Here is a 21,737-nt window from a genome sequence, read left to right on the forward strand (position 1 = left end):
GCCTTCAGAGCCGAGGCAAAGTCAGCAGCAGTAATTCAGCCTTGTGCCAGCACCAGGCACATCAAAGGCATCTGGGGCTGCATTCAGCCTGCCTGACCCCGTGGCATTAACTGGAGGGGTTACAAGGGGCCTTTCTGGCTCACCTAAAACCTGAATAGCCTTTGACACCAGCTCTCCCCACCTGCCTCTCCAGCAGCTGCAGACAGGAGGGATCCAAGGCCTGGGAGCTACATCAGCCTTCAGACTCCAACACACGTACAGTTCACTCTTTCCTAAATTAATGCTGCAGCTTTTTTTTCTCAATAATTGTCTTAAGAGTTATTGCCATTTAGAGGAACATTTTCCAAAGCACCCAGGCTGGGTGAATGTGCAGGGAGCATTCAGCACTTCTGAAAATGCTGCCCTTGGAGAACGCAGTCTTCAAAGGACAGGGGCTAAGCTGTGCTCCCAGTGTTACTGACTTCAAGTAAAAAACCTGCTTTGTGGGGTAGTGCCAAGTATTTACACAGTCACATGTAAATTTTTAATAGTCACATATAAATTTACAGCACAGTGCAACACAACAAAACAATTAAAAAAAAAATTTCTTGTCTCAGAATGCTTGTACAGTAAACATGCAATGAAACAGGGTATCAAAGGGATAAAATATGCAAAGAATATCCATACTAAGCCCCTGAAAGATAATCTAGTTAGTATATTTGCTTAGGGCAAAGAAAATTTAGGCATAGAATGAAAATGTAAATATTAATTTAAAAGTTCTGAGAGACATGAGGTTAATCTTCAACTTGAATGATGTGGCCATGTATAAATAACAGTTGGCTATATTCAAACAACAAAAAGTCTCCAAACAAGAAAGAGAGACCCCATCCCCTGAACAGTAAATTGAACAAGCACTGGCAAGGGAAAACAAGAGAGGTTGCTAGGAGAAGAAAGGTTTAAAGAAGAACTTGAAAGAGCAGGGCTGGCAGATCAGAATGGGAGAGAGGCAGCAGGAAAGGAGCAAAGCTCAAGCTGCAAGGGGAAAAATAAACCAGAATAAATTTTAAAATCACTGCAGAAAACACAAGCAGGTATGAAAGTGCACAATCCAAAAATCTGCACAGAGTGACAATTTGATAATTAAGTGGGCTTTTACAAAGGAGCTGGGAAGGAGGACATTGATTGTAAAGATTTAAGTAAATGTAAAGGAGTTCAGTTCTCTCTCTTTTCTGTGTGTACAAAGTCTATAAAGGTTATGACTCTTGTACCAACAGTGAAAGAAAAGTTCCAAAGAAGTCAGAGGTGCAGGCTTAGAAGAACTATTCTGAGATGCCTCTCAAGTATTCAGCACAGCAGCAGTGCACACATTTGGAAACGTGAAGCAGCTGGCCGAGAGAAGCAGCAGAGGAAAATCACTGCCTGCTCAGAGGTGGCAGAGGAAAACCAGCAGAGTCATCAGCCTGACACTCTGCTTTTTCAGAAAACTCCAAATGCAAGAGTTTGGAAATATGTAAAAATATGAAAAAAAAAATCTGTCATAACTAGCTTGATTGCAGTTCATTACCCCCTCCCCATGGCTGCTATTTGTGCAGCAACCTGGCAAACCAGCCAAAGGAACTGTCTGAAATTAACAGTCTTGTCTTTTTGCCTGTTTTAGGCTGGATTAACTCCCCAGTTCACATGTAACTGCATCAACACCTGCGCTGATAGAAGGCAGGGGATGGACTGAGGGAGGACTGAGAAAGCAAGGCCACAGCAAGATAGCTTCTTTCTGAGGCTGTGCCAGCTCACAGTGGTTCAACACATTCTCCAAAACCAGAGCCCGAGACAATCTCTCCGTCACCCATCCCACCTTCTCAAATTTCTCTTTAAAGTTTGCAGTTTTTCCCAGCTTGCTCCAAAACACAAAGACCTACCTTATCTGAAAGAGAAGCCTTAAAACAAATAAGGAGAAAAAACAAGTAAGCAGTTACTGCAGAGTAACTCCTTTATAGCAACCCAAAATGTTATAAAAGTGATAAAACCTCCCCTATTTTAAGTACAATTCCTGTGTGAGAGTTGTCACAGTACCACTCTGGTTTTACCCCCAGTAAGCACTCACCTACACTTCTTAAAAAAACAGCATCACAGTCTTCAATTAAATCAGAGTAAAACCAAATTCAGTGGACACAGAATGTTTTCCATTTCCCACGCCAGAAGCCAAGTGTTCCATCTTAGCTTTCATACCCCTACTGAGGCAAATGCACTGGTATTAAGTGCTCCTGGGTGAATTATCTCAGCAGACTTTTGCTGGGATGGGAGCATGGCAGCTGTTGTCCCTGCACTGGGACATGCACACAAACACAGATGCTGCTTTTCTGCCAGGATCAGTGGACTTGATTTATCCAGGCATAGGCATGATCTAATATCATATGCATAAAACACTGTCACTCACTTAGAAAAAAAAAAAATTAAAAAAAATTCTGACACTTAGAGCCTTTAAGAGAAAATACAGCTTCAAAAGGAATTAATTGCATCCTTGCCCTTCCAAGGCTGATGGCTCTTTAATGGCCTTTGGTGGGAAGTACAACAGTGGGATGTGTTAAATTTCCCACTTTCAAAGGCCTTTAGAGAATCATCTCTGCATATATCACATAACACAATGACAAACCCTTCTCTATCAGATGCCCACAGGCACACACCTGCAGAAACCTTTCATTACCTGAACTGCACCAAAGGGAGCCCTTGTGGTCTGGAAGTGGGCACTACAGGAATATCTTTCCCCCTAATGGTGCATTCCTGCTGATCAGTAAACCTCACCTGGGCAGGTGGAAGAGCTCTCTGCATTCTCACCCTCCCTCACACCCACAGCACTCCACTGGGAAAATGTCAGGTGTCATGGCTCCACGCATGGCTGGCTCTCTCTTGGGGCAATGGGTGCAGCAATGCTTCCTCAGATGCAGCCAAACTGTTAATTACTATTCTTGCAGTAATTAAAGTTTGATTAGAGGCATTACAGTAACTCACAGCAACTTCCCCAATCACCTGTGTTTCTTACAAAACTTGAACTAAGTGTGGAGCTGGAAAGAGCTCTCAGGACAAGCTCACCAGCAGTGCTTGGAAGTCAGGACAACATCCCACTCTTACAGTGGCTGAACTCCTCAAAGCAGCCTCCTTTAGGTATTATCAATAAATTGAATAAAAATACATGAAGTTCAACTGATGTACTGCATTGGTGGGTTGAAAATTCCTCAGCCCATGCTTTCACCTTAAGAAATGCCTACACTAAACCTAAAAAAAGATTCCTGCGTGCTCACTGTAGCAGAGAACCACGTAAGTCATAGCAGCACTGAGGGATGCTGAATTTGGTTTGTATTTCAGAGGTATGCTGAATTTGGCTTGTATTTCAGAGCTGCCTTATGGTTCATAAATAGCAGCATATCCCAAATGAGTTATAATAGAGCTTTTTACCAGATTATATAATAATGCATCTTGCCCTTTAGAGTACCACTGGAGGAGTGTTCAAGGGAGGTTTATTTGGCAATAGGAGAGGAGAAAACTCAAATTACCTCCTTGGACAGCTACCCAGGTATCTTGGGATATGATAACAGACAGAAGCACTGAGTTAGCACTCAGTCTGAAGTTACCAACCTATGGACAAGATGCAATGTACAAACACACCTTCACTTCTACTTCCCAGCAATGCATAAGTGAGGGATTGCCTTTAGCTGTCACTGGCAGGGTAAGAAGATACTTTCACTGATACTTTCTGTTCAGCCCAACTGAGCAAAGCTCAGTAAGAACTAAAAAAAACCCAAAAAGAACTGTAACAGCTTTTCTAACTTTCAAAATACCAAATACCAATTTAAAATACCTTTCAGGGCTAGGGAAAAGTGATGCATCATACTTTGAAATGAATACAATTCTCAACATGACACATTCTCTTCAAGGACCTAATATACTGGCTTTTAAAGTTAAAACAAATTTATGTCTCAAAAGCTTCTCTCTAGAACAAGATTAAATTTGGTCCTTGAACCAGCATAATACAGCAGGTGGAGGGAGGAGTTTGCATATCTGAGATTTTAAAGGCAGCTAACTTTTCAGAGAGTTAAATTACAAGAATAAATCTTTGAGATATCTATTAAGCAGGGAAAATACAGTCAGAGGCATTTGATACACTTTGTATTTTATCTACACAAAAGGATGGGAAACAAATGCTTCCCTTTGGGAATCTATCTTTCCCAAGAAACTGAAAGGCACAACCCAGAGGGACTCTTGGCTGTGCCTCAGGACTCTGGATTTCTGTTTCCATTTTTGCCACTGCCTGACAAAAAACATTCCATCCTTTATAATGTTTTTGTAATGAAGATAACAGTTTCCCCTTCCTTGGTAAAATGCTCTGAAATATCCTGATTATCTATCTACTATAATAGTCTACTGTTTTGACTCTGGGGTTCCCCAGTCTCCCCAGAAGGTCACAGAAACAAGCTTTCAAATGTATTTCAGCTATAATACCTCAGCAGGCAACTAACTTTATGGGCAACAATTCTTTTTCAGACCAGCTCTCTGCCTTTGAAAGACCCAAGCTATAGCCTTTTTCTATGCAAATCAACAAAGAAATCTGTCCCCCTGTGCAAAACATGCAAAAGGGTTTAACAGCTGAGACATCCTGAACTTCTTACAATAAAGAGATGCAAGAGATATCACAGATTCAGTCCTCCTTTCAAGTATGACAGTACTAATTTTCATGCTTCTATTATCCAACACACATAGCTAAGCACCTCCTACAATAACTTCAAAATCCTTTATTCAGTTTAATATTTAATTCGATTTTGCACCAATTTGCTCTAAAATCACTTTGTAAGCACAAGTATCAATTTTCAGTGTTAAAAAAGAAAGACAAAGCGAGTCTCAACTCATTTGTTATTGGTTACACATCTTTATGAAGAATTATTAAGGATAAAGGAAAACTCTTTACTGGAGCAAGGTGTGTGGGGAGAACAGAGGGTAGGAAGGGAACAGAATACCCACATTGATATCCTACTGAAAACTTGGGTATTCAGTAAGCAATCTGGTACAATTCACTTGTCAAAGATACTGGAATTCTGTTGGCATTACTGTCAATATTTCCTTCACTTAGGTAGGAACTCTCAAAGCGTCTCAAGACAATGTTGCACAGCATCAGTTAGTGAACATACTGAAGTTAATTTACTTGCAAATGGTATTTCCCATATTCTTAAAAGTTAACAACTTTAATTAAATAGCTTTAATCAAGCTGGAAAATAAGGTGTTTTCCTGAAGTGTCATTTTAAACTTTTATCCTTTTATTATCTTCTTTTGAATGCTGCAGCAATGGCAAGCACTTATCTCACGTCTCTCTTACAGCACAGAGACTGCTCTGTCATTATCAGTTTTTAAGAAGCTGTAAACTTATCTCAGTGGCTGGAATTCTTCATGAGAGAAAGCAAAAAAAAAAAAAAGTCAGTAATGATGTACATATCATCTGCCTCTGGGAAAATAAAAACTGCCAGTGATATGCTGGGAAAGATCTCCTTAGACGCCTTTCAGGGTGTCTTGCAGCAGTTTTATTGTAACCCAGCAGTGTGATTTCAAATAGCATTATCCAGCAGGCTGATGGCAAGCTCCTAAAATACAGCTCTGCTCTGAACAACTGAGAATGCTATTGTGAGTCTCATGTTTACAGCTGCTCACTGATTGTGTCATATTTGCAAAGCTTTCAAAAAAAATTGATAACTTTTTTCTCACCAGTGAGATTTATAAATTCAGCCTAGAATTTAGCTAACAAGCTCAGTGCAGAATTTGCTCCTCTTGGAAATTTTAGCTAAAAATTCCAATGTACTTAGCCAATATACTTGGAAAAGTATGGTCTAGCATCTTAGAAAAATGAAATACAAAGCAATATGTACAACAGGGCTCCTACATTATGGGAGGCAGCAGTAAGAGGTATAGATGCACACAGGACACAAAATATCTACATCCTGATGAACAAGTCATTTTGCTTCCCTTCTATCCCTTGGTTTCTCCAATCAGAAGATGACCTTCTCCATAAAACACTATAAATTCTACACCTCCACCAACAGGACCCTCAGCTGGGAGGAGACAAACTGGAATTACAGTCCTACTGCCACAACTGTTTATGCATTAGGTCAAGAGAGTAAGATATAATGAATACATTTGTAAAAAAAGAAACACACAGGAGTAACCTTAGAGAAAGAAGCTGAACTAGGAATACCCAACCCCTCTCTAAGTTTGGCCATTCACCTACAAAAGATTCCACTTGTTTGCCTTTCTCCTGGCCTCACAATTCCCGTGTTTCAGATTGCTCAGCAGCAACAGCTTCAAAAGGAGAATGGGCAGTGTTCAGCCCTGACTCCTCTCTCAGCTTTTAACTCCCCTTACAGATGTGAATCTGGGGTTTGTGCAAGCCAGGAACAGGTTTTAGTCACCAGAACTTTAAAAAAAAAACTGAAATTAAATCAATGAGCACCTGCTGTGTTGCCCGTCAGAAGACAGAAAGCTCCAGACTTGGAGCAAAGAGAAATTCTTCATGCAAGCATCAGCCAAAAAACCTGCTCTGTGCAGAGATGCAGCTCAGCTGCACCCCTGTGCAAAGTGTCACCTACCCATCAGTTCTACATGGCCCCAGCCAACACCAGCTCAGGGACACTGCCACTGCAATGGCACTGCTCACTGTGACTTCAGCAAAGCTGAACACATGGTCTGCATGGTGCTCCTAAAGCCAAGGTGTTGAGACATCAGGGCCTGGCTTGCTGGCCTAGGCAAGCTTTAAATTGGCTGCACTGCCAGGTGTGAGGGGCTGTGGTTAATAGTACAAAGTGCAATTAGCAGAGAGCTGCTGCAGGCATCCCTTGGGGACAATGGTGTCTCCACCAGCAGTGAGATGGAGGCAGAGGCACCCCAGGCAGGTGTGCAGATGGCACAGAGCTGAGAGCAGTCCTGCAGCAGAGGGTGGGGCTGCACTCACAGGGACCTTAGAGGCTGGAGAACTGGGCTGACAGGAGCTGCATCCGTATTCCAACTTCCTAAAAAGCCTCACATGCAAAGACAGAGTAACCCTTTGCTACAGTATGGGCTGGGGCTGAGCAGGGAAAGTAGAGCTGGCACAAAGGACCTGCATGTCCCACAGAAAGGCTGAGCAGCAGCCAGCACTGGGCTCTTGCATTGAGGAAGGCCAAACAGGTACTGAATTGTGTGAGCAAAAGTTCAGCCAGCAGTCCAGGGAAGTGGATATTCCCCTCTATTGACCACCAGTGAGGCTGCACCTGGAGAGCCTGGTCAGATCTGGGCTCTCCAGTACAACAGAGTGACACTGGCATGGTTGAGGGGCTGGAACATGTGATTTACAAGGAAAAGCTGAGAGAGCCTGGCATGTCAGCCTGGCTTTAGGGGACACCTAACACTGTCTGCCTAATGAGAGGGAACAGAGGAGCCAAATCCTTCTGAGAAGCAAACTGTAGCCAGAAAAAAATCAGTTTACATATTTGGAAAAAAAAACCCCTTTGGCATGATGGTAGTAAAGCCCAGAGAGAACATGACATGTCCATTGCTGAAGACAATCAACATTCAACCAGAACAGGGCTTCAGGAATCTACTGACCATGTAAGCAAGGAATGGAGAAATTACTTCCATAGGCCCCTTCTAATCTAAATTATTCTACAATCCTGCATAGGGCACAGGCTTTTCTACGTATTTCATCACCTTCAGATACACTACCTATACAAACATTTCCCTGTTTCACACCTCTGACTGCTGGAGTGGAAAATACACTGTATTGTCTTTCATCCTACCCTAGAGCCGGTCACTAGGAAGGACTGTTGTAATAAAACACTTTTGTCAAACTACATTTTGAAGCTCTTTTTGATGCTGCCCTCACGCTGTGGATACTACCTCTCAGTCCATGTTCTGGGCTCCTGATGGTGCTCCCAAATTCTCCAGCTGAAACAGGAGGAAAAGTGACCAGTTCACAGCTCAGCTGGGAGGGCTGCCAACATTATCAGCAGAAATCAAGGACTGGAGCATTCTCTTGTTTCACCATTGAATGACTGTGAGAAACAGCTGAGACACTGAAGCCACCCATTCAGAGTCTGAGGAATGAGAGCAGCAGCAGAACTCAACACTTGAGTTGCTTTCCTCTGCCACAGGGAGAGTTTAGAGTTAAGGTGAATGATAATAAATATTAAACTGGACATTGACAAAAAATATTTTTTCACTGAAAAACTATCATCTGAATATGCACTGGAAATAATTATTGGCAATGAACTGGGTCCTCCAGATGTGACAAGAATGCAGTGATCTGGGAGTCCCTCAGAGACAGCAGCACAGATGCACTCCAGCTGGTGCATCCTTTAGAAGACTGATCCTTTAAGGACCAGAAGTTTTCAAATGGAAAAGAGAATTCAGCTTAGACTTTGCAGAAGTTAAAAGCACTCACGTGGGAAAACCAAACTTTGAACTCCAGATAAACACAAATCGAATGTTCTCTGATCCCAGGTATCAAGTGAGAGGCAGCAGCTGCAACCTCCCATTGTCTCTTTAAAAAAAGACTTCCTCAGTAATGACTAAAAATTATTTTGCATTTTTTTCCTCATTTCCCTGGAGATCAAGGATGGTCCACTGGTGATTTCAATCGCAAATTTCAAAAGAAATACTCTCAATTTAGACAGCCCAGCTCTTTTGTCCAAAAGCAAGAACAGTATCTATAATCTCACAGCCTTCAGAGATGGATAGGCAAAACAGCATTACTCTGAAGCCATGGATTCATTAAGGAAAGAAAAATAGAATATTTTTAATGAAAGTGAACTAGAACGAAGAAAAAACCTTGCAAAGCAAGGGCACAGTGGTGCTTTCTCAGAAGCAAGCAGGTTCAGGTAACCTCTCAAATTTTCTGCAGTCTAACACCAGCTCCTTGTTTGCCCTAGAGCTGTGCCACACATTACAGCCCCTGAAATGACAAAACCAACTTTGTTTTCCCTTGGAAGCTGCAAGGCCACTACAGGTACAATAAAAAGTTTAAAAGACCAATTGCAGAAGGCAAAATACTGTAAAACAGATAAGGTGAGAATGTCTCCTGACAATAAGACAGAAGCAATGTTTGTAGTTCTGGTTTTTATGTAATGAGGACTTTTCCATTTCAGTTAGTACATGTCAGGTTGCTGAATATGCATTTACACTGCACAGTCTTCTCTCCATATTAAAAATATTATAGCCCAGTAGAAGTTACATGCTATTTTTTGTCCACACTAAAAGGCTTCTTTTTTTCAGTCTGTATATCTCCCCCTCTTTCAAAATTTGCTTTCCATTATGATATATGACAACATAAAATATATTGTCCACTATTCCTCCTTGCATATCAACACAAAAGGAATCTGAAGAGCACTCAGATTTCTACTCCCTGCCTAGGCATAAGCTAAGACTTTATTTTTGAGAGCCAAGCTGCTCCTTTATTGAAAAAACAGCAATATATCTCCATTTAAAAAAATACTGATTAGCAAATCTCATAGCACTTTACTAACACATGCAGCCAAAACATCACTGAGACTACTGTGTTTCTCCCAAACTGGAAGGATGTTGAAAACTTAAATGATTCACTTACAGTTGATCTAAAGATGAGAGCTCTGCAATTTATGTTTTATTGTCAAACGTTTAAAGGATTAAATCTAAATAAAATACACAATACACAAGCTTCAGAGCACACGTTATCTTTAACATCTTATTTCCAATTAGCAAGTCAAAATAAAGAAGACATGGGGAACATCTGGCTTCAAAAGAAAAGCTCTGGAAGAAATCAAGATTTTGGTTCTTTTGGGCCTCATTTAAGGCTGCTATTTTCCCAGACTCTTGAAACTGGATGAGATGGGAAGATTATTCTCTCTCTCAAAGAGGGGAAAATAGCAGACATACCACCATGTGATTGAGTATTACATCATTCATACTCACAACAATACTGAGCCAGTCTGGCAGCTGAACTGAAAAGACATTTTCTTTGCCTTCGAGGAAGGACACGGACTTGCCGTAAAGGCAGATGAACAGGGGAGAGTTAGAAAAGGCTCAGCTCTCCATTGCACTTGGCATGAGCTACAAAATGCTAAAAATGTTTCATTGAGAAGCAATTCCAGTGTGAGGTTTAAGAAAATTACATCATGCAAACAAATTTCTAGTGACAAACATCTGAAGGAAAGAAGGCAGCTCTTGAGAAGGACCTTTACCCATTTTTAAAAGGCTTCTACTTTACTAGGATGTAAGAAATCATTATCAAGACCACTTTCAAGATATAAGGCCGGGTCAGGTGTGAGAATGAATCCTGTTTTTACAAAACAAATTTGACAGGTAATATTGTTTCTCTGATATATCTTCACTTTGTTCTTAAGACATCAAAAACTGCCAAGACAGAAAAAACTGCCTAAGACTTAAGAATAGGATGAAAGTGGACACAATTTGATAAAACCTCAAGCTAAAATATTTGCAGATAGCAAGCACAGAAGGGCTTATAGGTCTCAATGCACTGGCTTTTGTTCACCCTATTTTGCATTACTGATCTTAATTAATCTAATAAAATGAATTTGTGTTCTGAGGCAGCACTCTTACTGCATTAAAATTCAAATACACAATCTCGTATTTTAATGAAAGAAAGCGTTTAATTTTCTAATTGACTTTTAAAGTATTAAAATGCATAAAATATTAGTGATGGCTACAACCAGGAATATTTCTCAGTGACCAAATCAAAAACATCAACCATAATTGATCATGTTTGCTATCAGAATTTGTTTAAACAAAGCATCAGGTAATGCTTTTTCTTTTTTTTTCTTTCTTTTTTTTTCCTTAAGAGGAGCATGGCCATGCAGGGAAGGAAGGGGAAGAATCTCCTCCTCATCCCACACCATATCCAGCATATCCTCTAACAAAAGCAAGAATGTGCTGCACAATGGCAGGCTGTACCCCACTGTTTTTATTCAGCTGGTGTTAGCAACATATTAGCTCCCATCAGGTCAAAACACCACCCAGTTATAATTCTGGTTTTGCTGACATAAGCCCCAAAATTCAGATGCAGAGATAAACCGTATTAAGCAGAGAGCCAACTTCATTATTTCCTCTTTTAAACAAGCTTTAAGAAGATTGTTAAATATTTATTTTCACAAGCATGCAAGGATTGCTGAAGGTCAAAGACATCAGAGGTGTGATCCTTCCTTATCATCCCTCCTTTGTAATTATTTCCCTGGAAGGAGGCCTCTCTGCCATCACACTTCCCTGCTCTCATCCATCACCCAGAACTCATCCTGATGTTGTTCCTGTGGTTATCCCCCCTGCCTTTGCCACCACCTTTCAGCTTCACCTCCTCTCAGTGCTGCCAGTGAGGGCTGTCCCTTGTATTTCTACCCCAGAATTACTGATGCCTTTGTACCTCTCCCACTCCCTGCTTCTGGTTCTATCCTTGTTTCACCTTAACCATGAGAATGTCTCATCAGTTCAGACACCCCAAACTGGAAGCTAATTAATTACTAATAGGACAGACCATGCAATTCATTTCATTAATTATTATTTTTATGCATGTAATAACAGACCAGTATTGCACACATTAAAAATCTGGCTCAGATGTTTCTGCTGTAAGTATTTATGAGTTACCCAAGGCCTGACGTGGTGATGGAGCACAGGGTTGCCAAACACTTCTCCTACCCACACATCATGCAATTCAAGCCCACAGTCACAAAGGCTTCAGTGAACCTACTCCAGAAGTCTCTTTCTTCATTTCAAAAGGCAACAGTGATTCTTGTTTGTCCCAACATAGGAAGTTATGATGGGCAAGAGCAAAGGACCTCCAGAATTAAAACAATGCAGGTGCAGCAGCTCTACTGACTGTAAACCCCAAGGTTTTCAGCAGTTATAGAACACCCTGAGTTCAAAAGGACCCACAAGAATCACTGAAGTACAACTCCTGAGCCTGCACAGAACACCTCAAGAATCACACCATATGTCCAAGAGCATTGTCCAAATGTTTCTTGAGCTCTGTCGGGCTTTGTGGTGTGATCACTTCCCTGGGGAGCTGCTCCAGTGCTCACTCACTCTCTGGGTAAAGAACCTTCTCCTGATATCCAACCTAAACCTCCCCTGACACAGCTTCAGGCCATTTCCTTGAGTCCTGTCACCACAGAATAGACATCAGTGTCTGCCCCTCCTCTTCCCCCATGAAGAGGAGGCTGCAATGAGGTCTCCTCTTTTCCAGGCTGAACAACCCCCAAGACCTCAGCTGCCCCTCATGTGGCCTCCCCTCACAGCTGCTCACCATCCTCGTGGCCCTCCTTTGGACACTCTAACAACTTAATGTCTTTTTTATATTGAGGTGCCCAAAACTGCACCCAGGACTGGATGTGAGGCCACTCCAGTGCTGTGCTTTGAGAAAAAACTGCCCAGAGAGAGACTTGAAACACTCTGCTCTGCAAAGCAATAAAGTGTTTCTGCAGACAGATTTCAAAAGAATATTATTTTGACCTCTACTGTTCAAAATTTCCCTTAAATGAGGAAAACAAAGCTATCAACACCAGCCAAAACCTGTAATCTTGACAGGCCATCTTGTGACCCTGTCCCCCTCTCCATCTCTGCAGATGGTTTGTTTAATGCTGCATTATGGAAAAGCTGACAATTTGAGCCACCTGCTGTGTACCAACATCCTGAAAGGAAAAAAGTTGGTCACCACTCTACACAAAAGATGGTGAGAATTTCATCAGTGAATTTAATGGGGCATGATCAGGTCTCCCCTTGGCAGGACCAGAGGTCAAGCTCTATTTTATCCAGAGTTAGTAACAAGTGAACAGAAAAGCAAATTTTCAGAGTAATTTTCAGAGTGTGCAGTTCCTAAACAAAACACTAGCCTGAGCACACACATATGCGTGCAAAATTGCAGTCCCCCTGCTTCTTTTGGATGATATATTTAGAAATCCTATTAGCTGGAGAGATCAACATTCTTATCTGAATTTCCAGGATGCTGTAACATGCAAAATTAGAGCAGCTCTCTTAAGTGGGTCAATTATCACTACTGCACTTACAGCAGCTTTCCCCTCCCTCCCTGCAGCATCCGTGATGGGCATTTAGCACAAGGATTTAAACAGTCAGATGTCGAGTTGACACAAACAACAATGTAAAGTTCCCTTTCCCTTTTATATTTTCAGCATCTCAAAGGAACAAAGGAAATCACCCAAGTACAGAATCTCCACATTAAGACTGCAGGCTCCCAGCAGAAAGCTCCGATGATTCCAGAGCAGGGCACCCCGCAGGATAATTCCAGTCAGCAATCACGCTCACTGTTCTCCTGCCACATCTGACTCAGGTTTATGGCTTTCCCCTCCAAGGGATGAGAGGAGAACCTGAGGGCCACTAATTATGTCCCCAGCCCTGTCCCCCAGGGTGCAGAGCCACACAACCAGTTTGAAAGGCTTCAGGTTATTATCTTCTCAAGAAGGAATTCTCTTTAAAATTAAAAACACTGCTAAGCACCAGACGCAAGTGGAGCAATTCAAGTACCCAGCACCACTTCAGATGCTACAAAGACATCCAGAGGAAACACAGGCTCTCCTGCAACACAGCTGGAGGCCAGGTGAGATATCTGAGAGGCTGCTTCTGCCTCACTGCCCCACTGCTGCCCACCCATGAGCAGCCCTGACAGTAAGGCGATGCAGCAGCGAAGAGGACAGAGCCACACAGTGGAAAATACAAAGTCAATGAGCACATGGAAAGGAAAATTTTACTTTCCCAGCAACTGGGAACACAAAACACATGATTCTTTCAGCACCACACTTGCTTTATACATAGCTCTTTATAGGGAAAAAAATGTGTGAGGCAGCACTGCAAGTGAAAGATATGATTCTCCTTCATTCCATGGAAAAGCAGCCTGGATATGAGGCTTCAGGTCATGAGCCCTGCTCCTGAAATTCAACAGATCCAGCCCTGGCTGAAGGAGAGGGTGATGGGGAGAAATTAAGGTGCAGAAATTAAATTTCTATTGCTGTCCCTGGCTGCCCTCTTCCCTACATCTCCAGCATTTTCTAGTGTGGTACTACATAGGAATGATCTCAAAAGCCAAGCATTACCAAACACCTAACTCTTTGGAAATCTATGCAAATTACATGGGGCAACAACAGTCACACCCTATTTAAGGCAGCAATTTTTTCTAAATAGATGAAGCTCTTCCAGCTAAAATCCATCTGCTCAAAAACACAGCAATTTTAAGGCTTCATTTTGAAATTAAGTGAACAAGGCTTTTGCAAGCCTTCAAGTTCAAGCAAATGCTTCATTAGGAAACATTTCTTCACCAAGAATGTGGTCAAACACTGGAACAGGGTTCCTAGAGAGGTGGTCAAAGCCCTCAGGCTGTCAGGCTGTCAGTGCTTAAGAAGCATTTTGAAAATGCCCTTAACAACATGGTATAACTTTTGGTCAGCCCCAAACTGGTCAAGCAGTTGGACTGGATAATCACTGTAGGTCAGTTTCAACTGAAAATATTCTATTCAACTCACTACGAAGATCTTGGCAACTCTTTCCACACAGTGAGATGAAGTAATTTGCCTCAGTAAATATTATATGTATTTTAACCATGCAATTTAAAATCCATTTTTATTCTCATATGTCCTTGTCACACTCCACACTTGAACAAAACATGTTTTCAATGCAACACCAGTTAAGAAAAAAAAAGTAAAAGGTCAGTTACTAAAAAGAAAGTCCTTAACCAGAGAGAAATAGAAACTGGTTTTATTAACCTCCCTAACCACAGCTTTAACATTTTCTTGATTAAAGCCTAATTTCAAAAGTTAACTTTTTAATCAGAAACACTAGAGCCTGCTGGCTCCAGGAAGTTTTAGTAGAGGTCAAAAGATTGCTGGAGAACTAATTTTTCAATTCTAATAAAAAAGGAAGTCTTGCCCTTTTCTTTGCAAAGACAGACCTTGAAGTGTTAGTAGAGAAACAAAGATTGTATCCATCAAAGGTTCTCATGGTGAGGCTGTACAAAGCTTCCAAAGACCACATGGAGCTGACAGAGCTGCGAATGCTTGCAGGGAATTAGCTGAACTCCTCTTGCAAAGACCAACGTGGCAGAAAAGCCCAGGAGCTGCTGCCTAACCAAGGATTAAAGAGACCAGTTCCTCATTCCATCACAGATTTTCTGGGTAACTCTGAATGTGTCACTTAGCCTCAGTTCTGCACCTGGAAATGAAGATAAATACTCTCAAGTTCCCTTTCTGTGACATGAAAATAAACACATTAAAGCAGGAGACCTTCAAATAGCTTGGCAATAAAGTACAAGTACTGCAGACAGATAGGAAATAACAAAGTGCTGCCCCATTGAGCTGCCCAGCTTTTTCCCAAACCCTTCTTGCCTGCTGGGATCCGGCAATGCCTTCGTGATCTTCTCTCAAACAAAAGGGAGGTTCACAGGGCAGAGGAAGCCCGGGAGGAAAAGCTCCTTGTGCTTTCCCACCCAGCTCAAGTTTACATCTCAAAGACTTGTAGGCACCAAAGGTTCTCCTGACAGCCTTCTGCTCCCCACACCCAAACTGAAGAGGTCATTTTTCTTATACACTTCTCAGAAATGCTCTTTTGCAAGCAACTCAGGAGAGAGGCCTTGCTTGGCTGCCTTGGTCTGACTCCAGGAGGATCCCACCTCTGTTCTCTGACAAAAAAAAGCTACCAAAGACCCCCTGAATAATTCAACCTCAGTCTCAGAGGCTACCCAGCCCAGAGTCTCCATCATCAAGACTGATCAGCTTTACTGGAGGGAGAAAAACCTGCCCTGAATTTACCTTCAGAGGCACACAGAGGGATATTTACACAAGACAGCTAGTGAGGGAAATTTGCAGGGACTCTTCTCATGTGGAAAAGGTTTTATTTACTAGGCTCTGACAAGACAGGATTTGGTTTACAACGAAAGGTGCATTTTTCAGAGTGCTTCAAAGGAAAAGAATAAATAAATAGTATAAAAAAGGTGTATGTGTGTGAGGGATAAAAGACATTTACCATGTAAAATGTTTCTATAAAAGACCCCAGGTGGTAGCACTGGAAAACATTGCACAAAGGAGTGGACAGTTGTACAGTTTTCCTAACCGTTGTGTACAGTAACAGGATTACAAACAGAATGAAATGTATCTTGATTAAAACAAACTGATATCCCACCTGGAAAATCCTGGCCAGGCTGTCATTGTTCCTGAGTGAGCCCTGGGGCAGGCACAGGTTACAGCTGAGCCCATAAGTCACTCAGACACCCTGCCTGGCTCTTCCCAAATTCCCTCTCTCGGGAACGGCGAGACCAGCTACAGCGCCCTTTGTTTCCATTCTAACAAGTGTAGGGGTGGAAAAGCTGTTCAAAACATTAGAGACAAACAACTCTGGGCCATTACTATTCCAAGAAACAAATTAAAAGGCAGAGTCTGAACTGCCCAGAGCGCTGGCAGTGCCAGACAAAGTCAGATGTCACTGGAAAGGCTCAGCATCACTCAGTCCCTGGGAGAGGGACAACAGGTTCCATCACACCTGAGGGTTTAAAAACCACAGTCTCATTCAGATGGATTTTCTGCATTATATCTTTACTTCTGACACTGATAATACAGACACATTGACACATTTTATAAAGAGAATAATAAATTGAAGTTTTTATAGGCAACTCATCAGAAGGGTGAAACACCTCCCAGACCCAGCTAATAGCTAGCAAGCTGTTTTCCCTGGAAAACATCAACACTGACAAGCAATAAAGGAAGGCAAATGAAAAGCTATGCCAAAGTGGCTGCACTGGAGGGGTTTGTGTCACATAACCTAATAAAAACCATAAACTGATGCAAAATCAATTCACATCTCAAATAATACATGCAAAACTTTCCAAAGGATTACAAAGAAAAGCTGCTCTTCAGATTAATAAATTTTTATTTTCTCCTTAAATAGTGGAACTATTTTTTCAGATTAAAAAAATGTGAGTTACCAGAATATTTTGCATTTTTGCATTAATTAAATAACACATAAGAACCAAGGAGAACATAATGTTTTCCTATTTCAGGCTGAGGTTTATTCAGGCATAATTCAGACTACACTAGTAGACTTGGCTAAAGTATTCTTCACATTTTCACAGAGGCTGTCTGGCGACATGTACATTATGAAAAAAAGAAGACTAAGCAGATAACCATGTCAGATAAATACATTCCACTCCCTCAAAGTGAACTTGCAGACACAATTACATTCTCTTTTCTCTCTCCAAATGCTTCCCACTCCTTTGGTTGTGCCACAAGAACAGAACATTTCTTGTCACTTCAATCCCTTACATTTCTCTGTACCTCCCCAGGATTTTTGCTCCTTCTACCACCCAACTTTTTAAGAAACGTGATGTCGTCTTCTGCTAACACTATTCTGTCCCCAGAAAACATCTCTTGCCTCCACAACTCCCAGGTCACTTGGATAACTCATTTGGACCACCCAAAATTAGTGAGCTGTCCCTCAGTTCTGAGGATGCTGCTGCCCTTTGCTACTTTTTCCACGTCACCTCTTTCCTCTAAAATACTTTCACCAATCTTCAGCTTTTAACTTCCTTTTCTGAATTTCTCCATCATTTTTGGTTAGAATTCTAGAATGAACACGATACCAATGAACACTTTAAACTTAGGAATGTGGCTGAGCAGTGTAGTTAAATGCTGAAGTGTTAAAAATACTGCAATTCTCCTTTGTACATTATTATTCAGGGTACTGCTTCTCTTTCCAAGCCCTCCTCATCACCTTTTCCAGAAGAACAAAACCAATGGCAAGTTTATTACCCTGAATATGGATTTTAATTCCTGTTAAAGCACTTTGTCACGTGGCCATCCTCTCTCTCTACACCTGCTCTTGGCCCCTGTGCTCCAAAGGCCCTGGGAACACCCCTGCCTCCTGTGGCCCAGGTCTGTACTGCCAGATTTAAGCTGGGAACAAGTATAACACGCTGACAATGATCATCATAATTAATCTACAGAGCCTTGAACATATTCAAATTTCAAAGGTCAGCAATTTACACCCACAGCCCTCGGGTTTTCAAGTTTCTTCTGAAAGGAAAAGATACCAGAAAAGGAATTTATTTGGGCTTTGTTTTTTAAACTACACTGGATTTTAAATACAAAACAAAACAAGCAAACAAAACCATAGCAGAAGACAGGCAGAAGCTAAATGAAATCCCTCTCCCAAAGTGACAAAGGTTAAACTCTTAATATCAACTATGAGGTTTATCTAATGGATTAAAAAAAAAAAAAACACTAAAAAAATTGAGCTTTATGGACATGCACAACAACCTTTTCATTCCCAGGCAGCACAGTAACTGTGCAAATGAGGGTGGAGTATTATTGATATAGAAAGACAGAACTCATCTTTATAGTTTTATTCATACTTCACTCCCAGTATTTTATGTGAAGTATCACACAGGACATTATCTCCATTTAACAAAGAAAGCTGGGAGATTCATTTAGGGATTTATTAAGTGTCAACCAGATCATTACATCTTGCACATAAGTGAGATACATGCTGAAATACTTCAAAGAAAGTTAAAAAACAAGTAAATTATTTTTGCTTTATGTGTTTGCTAGGTTAGCTCCACTTGCTGCACAGATGGCTGTACACTGCAGTGCACCTACCTGCCTCTTACAGCCCACATTTCTTCAAATGCTTTTTATTCCTATCAGTGGGGAAAAATGAATTTGGCAATTACAGCTGGGCTATCATTCAGAAGTATCAAATAACAACTGTAAAAAAATAATTTTTAACCTGACTTGAGCATAAATATAACACAGAATCATAAAAGGGATCTTTGAGATAATTTATTTTCAACATCCCTGCTGTGGGCAGGGGCACCTTCTACCAGACCAGGTTGTTCAGAGCCCTATCCAGCCTGGCCTTGAACACTCCCAGGAATGGGGCAGCCACAGCTGCTCTGGATAACGTGTGCCAAGCCCTCAGTTTCCTCACTATAAAGAATTTTTTAATAGCTAATCTAATCCCACCCTCTTTCAGGCAGTTACCCGGAAGATATATTATCAAAATATTGGTAACACCTTAAAATCAACACTGTCTTTATGGCAGTGATAGAGTGCTAATGTTCAAAGTTCACATGGACTTTACAGTAAGAAAAACCAGTGTAATAGGCAAGCCTGCCTTTTAATTTCATTATTCCTGCAAAACCATATTTTTTTAAACATGCAAATACAATTAGCAAAACACTATTACAAGATCAGAAAGTACTAATTTTAGAATACTGAATATATGTTCTGAAATGACAAAAACATCATCTCAGTCTTAAAAGGAAAGCTAAACTGTTTAAGTGCAAAAATAAAGAATAAAAGCAGCAATCTAGAAAAAGCATCAAATCAGAATACTGAAGATGTGGACATATTATTTTAAAGTAGAAAGGAACTAAACACAGAATTGTAGAATGATAAAATGATAGAATGGTTTGGGAGTTGGAAGGGGCCTTAAAATACATCCAGTTCCAATACCCCTGCATAGGCAGGCACACCTTTCACTAGACCAGGCTGCTCAGAACCAGAGCCCCAGAAGTGATTGTTTGATACTAAACTCTGAATTCCAGCAACTAAAACACAACATAAAAGAAATTAAAATATATAAAACAAATTAATTTGCATGGTCATCAGTATTTAAAGCTTATGTGGATTTTAATTAAGTCCCCCAAGACAAAAATAGGGATGGAAAAGCAGGGAGTACTCACTTGGAAATCTGCCCTGTGTGCACCTCCAGCCACTGATTCCCCATATGATTTTTGAGCAAATTTCAGAATTTATGAACCTTTTTTTTCCCAAGAACTAAAAACAGGAGTGATACTGTCCTTCCCACAAGTATCAGAAGAAGGAAATCCAAATATGTTGATGGAACTCTAATCTGTTCTTTGATGCTGACATTTTAGGAGGTTTGGGGTTAACTATCATTTACTTTAAAAGAGAAAAACAAAATAAACAAAAACAAATACTCCACAAACAATAAACCCTAGCAAAGCCAGGGGAAATGCAATTTTAAACTTGAAGCAAATGTTGCAAAAGGAGAAATTCAGAGTTAGCGATGAGAGGCAGAGTGACATTTATAGCATTAAATACTAAGTGTTGTACATTAAACAGGGAACAAATTTACCTGAACCACAGGAAACACTCCCATTCACTTCCATGTATAAACCCAGCCATGACCAAGTTAGCTCTTAAATACTTACCTTTTCACATTTTGAAACAAGGTCTGACTGGGATAGTTGACTTGCTAAAAGTGGGTCTTCTATTTATTCGTATTTGCTAACTGTGAAAGGATACGAGGAGTTCCTTCTGTCCTACACACCAGGTAGAGACAGGCAGCGATGACGTGGGTCCTCTTTCTGCCCCTCGTCAGATGTTTGCTCACAGCCATCTTGAAAAAATTAAAGGCAGTATCCAGACAATGCTGATTGAGTTGAAGCTGGTTTCCCAAGTGGTGAATCTGACGCTTTCCTAGGAAAATTAAGAAGGAAAACAATAGCTTAACAACTATGCTGTTAATGTGTTTTTAGGCTGGGATCTTTTAGTGTTGGGGTGATTTTTTAAGACAAAATTAAGGAGGCAAATTTTGGATTTCATCTCTTTGTGAAATACAATGACCTCTCAAGTTTCAGGAACTATTTAGCCTGAGCTCCTCAGGACCAAAAAAAAAAAAGAAAGCCTTGTTTTGGACTGCTAAAACTGAAACACATGCAATCAATGAGCTCTGGAAAACTAAGCCACAAACATCAGTCCCACAGAGGATCCAAGCCATAGCCAAGACTTCTCAGACAAAAGATTATGCCCCTCTCCCTTAGCATCATTTGCCAATTAGCACTTGATTAGCTGCAGCCAAAAACTAGAGGTCATGATGCGTTTGACACTGACGTGCAAACAGAGGAGACGTTTTGCTGCAGCTCTCCAAGAAGTGATGGAGTTTTCTGTTCCTCTGACCACAAATGAAGTCCACAAGGACAGAGCTCTGCTCCTGGCTTGCCTGTGATCCCATGGTTGGGAGGCACTTCCTTCCTCCAAACACGTTCACACCCCAGCCTTCACTTGAGGCTTGTCTGCCAGACTACTTAGATTAGCTTGTGGCTTCAGGAAACAAATGTGCCTTCACCCTTAAATAAAACAATAAAAAGAAAAAAAGTGTGTTTGGGATGATTCATGGCAGGAAGTGGTCCAGCTGCTGGGACAGATGCGGGAAGCGAGGTCCAACCCATCCCCACAGCCCCGGCTTCAGAGGGATGTGCTGAAAAGACAGCTTAAGGAAAAGATGGGGGAAGTCAAGAGGAAAGCAGAGCACTCAAGTTCCTCAGCATACGGGGTCAGACAGCACATCAAGAAAAATCCTTTAATTCAATGTGCCGGGCAGATGTTTCCAGCACATGTATTTACAGGAAACTCTCATCTGCTCCCTTCAGAGATGTCAGAAGCAGCTTGTGAAGGGGCACAAAGGTGCCTGCCATGCCCACCACTGCTCACAGGAGGTGATGGCAACCACACGATGCTTCCCAGAACACCACCAGCTCCTGCACAAACCACACATATTAATTTAATGCAAACCCCTAACCATCATCACTAACACCATGGTAAAAAATCTTCACCTCTGAACACCCTTTTGCCAAAGATGCTGGTTTTAACAAGAAGTGACTCCAGCCAGGCAGCTGGGGTCAGCGGGACTCCGGCCAAACAGGAGCTGCCACAAAGCAGCAGCTTCTCCTTCCTGCACACGTG

General features: G+C 41.4%; 1 protein-coding gene across 1 annotated transcript in view; it reads right to left on the reverse strand.

The window, feature by feature from the left end:
• The window catches only part of BRF1 (BRF1 RNA polymerase III transcription initiation factor subunit), a 173,102-nt gene that overhangs the window by 109,621 nt on the left and 41,744 nt on the right, over positions 1-21,737 (reverse strand). Inside the window, exon 3 of the mRNA XM_059850485.1 lies at positions 20,298-20,471. Coding sequence (XP_059706468.1) covers positions 20,298-20,471 — 174 coding nt within the window. The remainder of the gene's footprint in view (positions 1-20,297; positions 20,472-21,737) is intronic.

The sequence above is a fragment of the Haemorhous mexicanus genome, chromosome 6 (assembly GCF_027477595.1).
Source record: "Haemorhous mexicanus isolate bHaeMex1 chromosome 6, bHaeMex1.pri, whole genome shotgun sequence".
Classification (NCBI taxonomy): domain Eukaryota; kingdom Metazoa; phylum Chordata; class Aves; order Passeriformes; family Fringillidae; genus Haemorhous; species Haemorhous mexicanus.